The 8,547-nt window shown below is 41.2% G+C and overlaps 1 protein-coding gene across 1 annotated transcript in view; it reads left to right on the plus strand.

Annotated features, from left to right (window-relative positions):
- Window positions 1–7,227, plus strand: part of ADGRA3 (adhesion G protein-coupled receptor A3) — a 73,044-nt gene extending 65,817 nt beyond the window's left edge. The window contains exons 17-19 of the mRNA XM_053253421.1: window positions 931–1,076; window positions 5,346–5,441; window positions 5,608–7,227. Coding sequence (XP_053109396.1) covers window positions 931–1,076; window positions 5,346–5,441; window positions 5,608–6,853 — 1,488 coding nt within the window. The 3' untranslated portion in view covers window positions 6,854–7,227. The remainder of the gene's footprint in view (window positions 1–930; window positions 1,077–5,345; window positions 5,442–5,607) is intronic.
- Window positions 7,228–8,547: the final 1,320 nt, after the last annotated feature.

An 8,547-nucleotide genomic window follows, 5' to 3' on the forward strand; every position in this document is an offset into this window, starting at 1 on the left:
TGGAACCGTGCATGAGGTGGGGGGGACGGGGTGTGTGTGTGCGTGTGCGCGTGGGGGGGAAGGAATAGGGAAAGGAAGGGTTCAGTGTCCCTCCTCACTTCTCTGCTAGTGCTACTACCCCTTCCCCGTGAAAGCAGATTTTTATCCAAAATGGCTTGTTACTGTTACTTTCTGTGATAGGTAGTCTGCCCCCCAAATATTCAGATATTGGTCTCTGTTTCTGTGTATTTTAATGGGGCGAGAAGAAAAAGCCAGTGAGCAAGGAAAGCGGGGTTGGGATCTGTTTGCTTTTTCTTCACTGCTTGCTAATACAAATTATATATAAATAAAAATACACTCTTTACAAATGATATGGCATACAGTTATGTTGTACTCCTGATATATTTAGTGGAGTACAAATTGCCTCATGAAAAGCTGCCTTTTATTTCCATAGATAGATATTAGAACCTAATTTGAAGCAATACCAAAAAATTCCCTAACAGTTAAATGGTTAAGGGCTCTCCAGACATTTCAGCCAAATTGTGTATATCCATGGAGTCTCCTCTCTTCTGTATATGTTGTATGTTTTGAAAAGTCTTTTCATTATAACAGGTGGGGGTAGGATAGTAATTGGATTGTCTTTCTCTTATCAAAGATGATTTATTGCCCTTTTTTACAGAACAAGTTGCCAAGGCACACAAGTAGTTTGATATCTAATACAGTGAATGAATGAATGGTAATTAAGTAAGCTAACATCAGCCTAAGCAAGAGTAGTTATTTTGCAAATAGCAATATTTGTGTGTTTGAGTTTAGAAGTGTAAGTGTGTGTATAAATATTTCTCTTAGGTCAATGTTTTTATGGTCCTTCATGCTTATTTTTTATTTTATTATTGTATTTTTTATTTATGCTTATTATGGTCCTTAATGTAATGCTTAGTGCTTATTTTTCAGGTTGGGATAATTCTGCACTACTCTACACTCGCCACATTACTGTGGATGGGAGTCACTTCTAGGAACATCTACAAGCAAGTCACTAGGAAGGTGAAGCGATGTCAAGATCCTGATGAACCACCACCACCTCCTAGGCCAATGCTTAGGTGAGAGGATATTTTCGCTCAGCTTCTGCTTTATTTTGTGCATCACTCCTGGAATGTCTATGCTGGGCTGAAAAGAACGAATGAAATGTGATCATGATGAAATGTGAACATGAGTCCAAGAATGTAGAATTACTAGTGTACTAAGAGCTCCTCTGTGTATAACAAGCTTTAGGCAGAAGGGAAAGTTGTTTTGTTCCATGGTTTGTTTTTAGTTAGCTTAGACTTTCAGTTACGTTGAAGGTGACATCAGTCACGATAAGCAGAATACCTCAGGTTGATTTTTCCTACCGTTTGTATGATTCCAAAACTTGAAATCTTGTTCTTCACCATCCTGTGCCATGGCATCAGCAAACTTGAACTGGCCTTCACTTGCAAATACTTTGACAAAGCAGTAAAGAAATGCTAGGAGCCCACACTGCATGTCAAGTGGGATCAATTTATTATTATGAATGGCCGCTCTTCTCCCCTCTCACCAGCACCCAGTCTTCTAGTCTAGAATGCCAGCCTAACTGCAGGACTTATTCTTAGTGCTTTTGTACCCAACACAGATTCCTTCAGGCTCTTTCCCTGCTCACATGTTCTTCTAAATGCACACTTAAGCACTCTTTGAACTTTTCATATCTCTAGCCTCCCTTAGGTTAGCTTATCCCTTGCCCACAACTTAGATGTCTTGTATCTGTTCTTCTTACGGCTTTCTGAGAATTAGGGTGCATGCACATGCACATGTACCAAACTGAGGTTTAGTTTGGTTTTTTAAGGGGTAGCTCTCATATTTAGCAGGAGGATAGCAATTGTCCTTATGCAATCAAATATTGCATCCTTTCAGTGGCTATTGCCAGTGTCCACCTTGTGTTTCATTTGGGGCAGGGAACCATTTTTTTTCCCATTCCTTTTGCTGCGTAAATCACTTTATGAACTTCTTAAATTGCAAAGCGGCATATGCATATTCTTCATGATAATGTGCATGTGCACACACATTAAGGGTGGGCTAACTGTAAACTTGAGAATTCAGGTATTTGCCCGGCAGAGAGAGAGAGATATGAAATGTGGCAGTATCTAAAATTCAGCTTACTTTTTGATAACTAGGACAATCTGAAAATGGCACGTAGTTACTTCCCTTGAAGTTCTGGGCACAGTCAGTCTCTTAACAGTGGTCAACATTCTCTAATATAGAGCAAGCCAAGACACAGATGGGAAAGAATGTCAGGCTGAGGGAGCCCAAACAGCCCTGGAACCAAGAAGGGACAATTTCCAGTTACAACCAGGAATAATTCTGAGAATGGGATGAGTTATGTACACATGGGGTTTAACAGGATTTTTAAAATGCTAGATTGGAAAATGGGGTGGCAGGCAGGAAAATCTCCTCATTTGCAGAATATGAGTTCTGTCTGTATAAACACTTTTGCCTTAACTGACTCTTACAGGGGAGTATCTGGTTGTTGTGAGGGGGCTAAATGTGTTATATGTACAGTATGCACACACACATACACACATTATGCACTCCATTTGTTGAATTGAAATTAAAATGACCTTTCCCTTTGGAGTTCAAAACATGCATTTTGATTTTCTACACAAATGTATTATCCATTAAACTAAATGAATCTATTTGTCCACAAGGTGGCAGAAACTGATCAGCTTTCTTTAAAACTGAATAGAATTGCATAAATCCACAGTTATATTTAGACAAAAACATTCTCTCTTGCCTATATAAAATGCTTTGAAAGCACAAGAGGCAAAACTCCTTTAAAATTTTTCCTGCATAACCTACTGAAGTAGGAATAGAGTATAGTCACTTGCATATCTTCCATTCCATTTCAGCAGGACTTGCGCAACTGTCATACCCAGAGCATTGTGTTCATTGTATTTCATGCTTCAGGGGGAAATTTTCAATTGATGAGTTGCTGTCTGTGGATATACCCTTTCCCCAGCTTTCATGCAAACATTTTTGCTAAATATAGAACCGATTGAATCAAAGGTCCTTTTCACTTTGGTCTTCCATACAAGAACAAAATACAAAATTATATATGATTCCCACTGAATACAAAGAGAATATTGGTATTTATAACTGTAATATGGGTTGGCTGTGTTTTCTAAGTACTGTAAATTTGAGTAGAAAGGCCGCAGTGAGTATGTTATTAAAAGTTGTTTATTGCCACCTGCGGCGTACAGGGTTTACACTAGAATTCAGGATCAAGCTGTAGTAAAGTTTTAAGCGTTCAACACAGCCGAAAAATAATGCATGATGTCCCCCTCTAACTGCGGTGTTTATGCCAATGCTACGTTTCTGCTGGGTTTCTGCAATTTTTCAGCCTTTTTTCCTTACTGCGACGTTTATGCCCAAAATTACGGTAACTAAATGAGAGTCGAGAACATTAATCTGCTAAATATGAAATGTTGCTTCTAAATCACAGTCCTCTGACAATTTTCCTTTGCAGTCTCCCCCCCTGAAGTGAACAGTAGGTGTTACAGGAGTCGTACAGAAATTATTATTGTTACAATAAGACAATATACCAGCGATGAAATACATATTGCACTGCAGTTGTTCTATGAACATTGCTTCCTTGATCTTCTGCCTTATTAAATTCCCTTCAACAGCCAATAATGATACTTTTGTTTGCAGCATAATAAAACTTGAAGCAATACTTATGAAAAAATAACTATGGAAAAGTGACCAAAACAGAATTATCAACATAAGATGTAAGATCAAGGAAGCAATGTTCATAGAACTGAAACCTAATGTTAATATTAAGAATGAGATGCAAGAAACCAAGAGATACATCAGTCACTGAAAGAGTTAATATCCTCTCTGCAAAAGGCCTGCTCTTTCTTCCCTCACATGTTCTCTCTTATTTGCTTGCTGCTTTCTGTTCTCAGCTTCTGTATTGAAGGGCCTTCAGCTGGCATGCTAAATGGAGCACTGAGGAAGGTGTATTACACCGAAATATTTGCTCAGTTTTGTTTTAGCTTACATGTTTTGTGGGAAAATCTGTACGTTACTTTAATATCTTTTAATATATTTTACGCATTAAAGAGGCCATTTGAAGTTGGTTGTTACACTTATAAACAAGTACGTCTGCAGCATTAGCAATGTGTTTGGCGCGTTGAAAACAAGCAAACATGAAGAGGGGTCATTGCTACAAGGCTCTTTCTCTTAATAGGATGGAGAGGGTCCTGGGTAACAAAGAAAAATATGTGTTGTGTTCATGTACTAAGGCTTAGTTTCAGTAGAGAAGTATCTGTCATGGACTACTTAAACTGATCATTTCTGTTTGCAGCAAAACATTGTCTTTCCAGTATCTTCTGAAAACCTTAATTGTATATCACATTTCAAAGAGGAAAAGGTCTTAGGGTTTCCTTTCTTGATGCTCAAAGAGCTTGATATATAACAGTTCAACACTTTCTTCTTCTTTTTATTTCTGTGAATGAAATCCCATTGGGAGGAGAGCAAGAAGAATCTTTTCCATTGCACTGGACTTTAAAAGAATTTTTACAGATTTATCTGTCTTTTCTGCATTTGCGGGTGGGTCCCTTCAGCACCTCGTTAAGCTGCAGTTGTATATACACATGGTAATGAGGGCTGCACAGTTGGTCACTAAAGCATCAACTTCTCTGTAGAGATGATGATTCCCCTGCCTTCTTTTCCTTTGCCCAGTGTGCCTTATTAGCATACTCAGTATCCTGCCTGCAGGCCTGATATCTCTTGATGCTGGAAGGAAGCCTTTCGGTGGCTGCTAGTCTACAAAGCAGCTGCAGGAAGCCATTCTTCAACATCTCCTTTCAGTGCACTCTTCTGTCTGCCCTGCAGGCAAGCAAAGTGCCCCTAGCAGCAGTCACTGGCCTTTGCTGGATTTTGCTAACAAGAAAATCAAGCAGGGCAAAGAGGCCCTGCTGCTCACTCAGCCTCACACAGCGCAGCAACTCACTGGCTTTTAACAGAAGGAATAATTGTTGGGGTTATATTTCTACCTGCTTCTTTCCCGTTGTGGAGCTCAAGGCAGAATATGTGGAAATGCCCCAGTGGTCACCCATCCAGGCATTGTCCAGACCTGGACCTGCTTAGCTTCAGTGAGGTGGCTGCTTCATGCACCCTTAGACCATGCCCTTGCACATGCTTTCCATGTGGTATCTTGTAGCAGGCAAACATGGATTACTGTTTTCTAATAGCTTCATTGGATTGGCGTTCTTTCTCGGGATGTTCCAGCACACACAGCTGGTGATATGTGTCCCTGTGGTTGCAAACTGCTAGCTGACATCTGCTTTGTGTTTTAGGTTCTACCTAATTGGTGGAGGGATTCCTGTCATAGTTTGTGGGATAACAGCTGCTGCAAATATAAGGAATTACGGAAGCAGGCCTCATGCACCATAGTGAGTACTCTTATTAGCTTCCTGATAAAGAGGTGGGCAAATCTATACCCTGATTTATATGCAACTGTAGCCACCAGTTCAACGGATTGATTTCAACAGCTGAGATGACTAAAAGTAATATGTGAGAATGAATGCTTTTCTGAGGTTTTGCTTTTTGTTGTTGCAGTTGCTGGATGGCATGGGAACCAAGCTTGGGAGCTTTCTATGGACCTGCTAGCTTCATTATTTTTGTGAACTGCATGTATTTTCTCAGCATATTTATACAGTTGAAACGGCACCCAGAGCGCAAATTTGAGCTTAAAGAACCAGCTGAGGAACAGCAGCGATTAGCGACCAATGAACATGGTGACCCGAACCATCAAGATTCAATGTCTGTGTCGCTGGTCTCCACGTCAGCACTGGAGAACGAGCACAGTTTCCAAGCTCAGCTTCTGGGCGTGAGCCTCACTTTGTTTCTGTATGTGGCTCTGTGGATGGTTGGGGCCTTGGCTGTTTCTTTATATTACCCCTTGGATTTGGTGTTTAGCTGCTTTTTTGGAGTCATGTGTTTAAGCCTAAGTGGCTTTCTAATAATACATCATTGCGTTAACAGAGAAGATGTCAGGCATGCGTGGATAACAACCTGCTGTCCTGGAAGGAGCACCTACTCGGTACAAGTCAACATACAGCCCTCCTCCAATACAAGTGGGGCAAATGGAGAGCCTGCCAAGTGCACCAATAGTAGTGCAGAGTCGTCCTGCACGAATAAAAGCACATCGAGCTTAAAAAATTCTTCTCAAGGTTGCAAATTAACCAACATCCAGGCTGCAGCAGCTCAGTGTCCTCCAGGCTCCTTGGCACTGAACACAAACCCTCCGCTTGATAACAGTCTTACTGAGCACTCAGTAGACAATGAGATCAAAATGCACGTGGCCCCCTTAGAGGTACCTTTACGGACAAACGGGCACCCAGGCCGTCATCACAAAAACAGAAGTAAAGGCCACCGTGCCAGCAGGCTGACAGTCCTAAGAGAGTATGCTTATGACGTTCCCACCAGTGTCGATGGGAGCATTCAAAACGGCCTACCTAAAACCCGCCAAAGTAGCAACGAAGGGCATTCGAGAAGCCGAAGAGCTTATCTGGCATACAGGGAACGGCAGTATAACCAGTCTCAACAAGACAGCAGTGACGCCTGCAGCACTCTCCATAAAGGACGCAGGAATACTGAAAAGACAGTGCCAGCCAACTTCAAAAGGGAGGTCCTGAGGAAACCAATAGCAGCTGAGCTCGAAGGGCAGCAAAAGTCCTACGGCTTAAATTTGGCAGTCCAGAATGGGCCACTGAAAAGCAGTGCCCAGGATGGGACGTTGCTGAGCACTGACAGCACTGGGAATATCAGGACTGGCTTATGGAAACACGAAACTACTGTGTAGTGCTACTGGACAGCGTCCTTGATGGGATTTACAAGGAATGTTGCTTTTATGCGATGAATATGTTTCCACCGTTTACAAACATGGGTACTTTCGAGTGGGGAGGATATGGGGTTAGGGAAGATCTACCATGTGAAAATGTTTTATACTTTTTTGAAAGTATATCTGTGGTGTTTTTACAAAGACCTGGATTTTCATTATCAGGTTCTGTTTTAAAAAGCAGAGTTGATTATTTTTTTTAACATGTAACTTTCTCTCTTTAGGTACGTCCGACACATTTCACTTTTATATTTAAATGTGTAAAATAAATAAGTTTCTCTGAAATCCTCTTGTACCATATTGGTTCAAATAGTATATTAAAAAAATCAGAGAAAATGTGTAGTTAACCATTTGTTTTTATATCTCAGTGCATCTTTTCTGGTGCCCAAGAACTGTTAAATTCTAGGTGCTGACAAAAGGCTCATCAGGTTGTCACTTATAGTCAAGTGACAACTACCCAAGTCACAAATACCCAAGACTTTCTCATAGAAGAAAAATAAGTTCCTACATTTAAGGTCATTGCACAGAACACATCCGATCTGTTCGGGTTCTTGATCTAGAAGAGTGTTCTGTTACATTTGTGTTGACTAACGCATTCAAAACAAGTTACAGTATAGATTTGCCAAAGAGAGCCATGGCAGGATACCATCCAACAAAGTGACTTTGTGTAACAAGAGTGTACCGTGTATTAATTTTAGATGTCTGGATATCACAACTTGAATTTTAACGCAGGATCTGTGGCCTAAACAGTTAACGTATTTGTTTATCAGATATTCAGGAGTCAAGTCAGCAAACAGGCAGCCCACATTTTTAAAAGGAGACAGTGCTGTTAATTTGTTTCAAGCCTCATCATACTGTGAGCCACATTGCACGTCAGGTGTGCACTTAAAACGTAGTAGCGATCCACTTTCAAGCATGTTTGCCAATACATCTCTTGTTGCATGTACTTGCAGTGCCGAGCCTGGGTTTGCACCTTGAAACGTGTACATTGGGTTCCTATAGCAAGGAGCAAGTTGGATATCTCGGACTTTAAACACAGTAAAATATAGTTTGGGTCTGGCAGCTCACAAAGCGTCGACTGCAACATCTACTGTAAACAAAAGGCAGTCTCAACCTTTCAGTAATAATCTACATGACCTGAGAATCCCTGCTCAGCCTCTATGGACAGACCATTATCCTGCATAAAACTGCTTATATTGCCATTCCTATGGGCAAAATAATGTCAGAATCAGTTATTGGACTATCACTATTACCTCCCTTTGTCCCTTTTCTACTGAACTGATAAAGTGATCACCTTGGTTAATGTTGTGACTTCAGTAATGTGGGCGGTAGCAATGACAGCTTAAGCATAAAGGTAAAGTGTGCCATCGAGTCAGTGTGTACCATTCCAGTATTCCTTTTATTCCTTCTCTTGCCATTATCAGCCCCCTTCCCCTGTACTCCATCTTTCTCACCCTTGCGGCCCCTAAGACCTGCATGTTTCCTCCCTCCCACCCCTCGCTCTGCTGACCTTCTTACTCTGCTCCTCTCCAAACCCTTACCCTACCCACTCCGGCTGTATCCCTGGTTCCTTGCACTGCTTCAGATAGCACAAATCCTTTGGGTGGCTGGCCTTTGGATGTGAGATATTTAAAGTATCGTAGACTCAGCTCTTTCTT

This window comes from Hemicordylus capensis, chromosome 5 (assembly GCF_027244095.1).
Source record: "Hemicordylus capensis ecotype Gifberg chromosome 5, rHemCap1.1.pri, whole genome shotgun sequence".
Lineage (NCBI taxonomy): Eukaryota > Metazoa > Chordata > Lepidosauria > Squamata > Cordylidae > Hemicordylus > Hemicordylus capensis.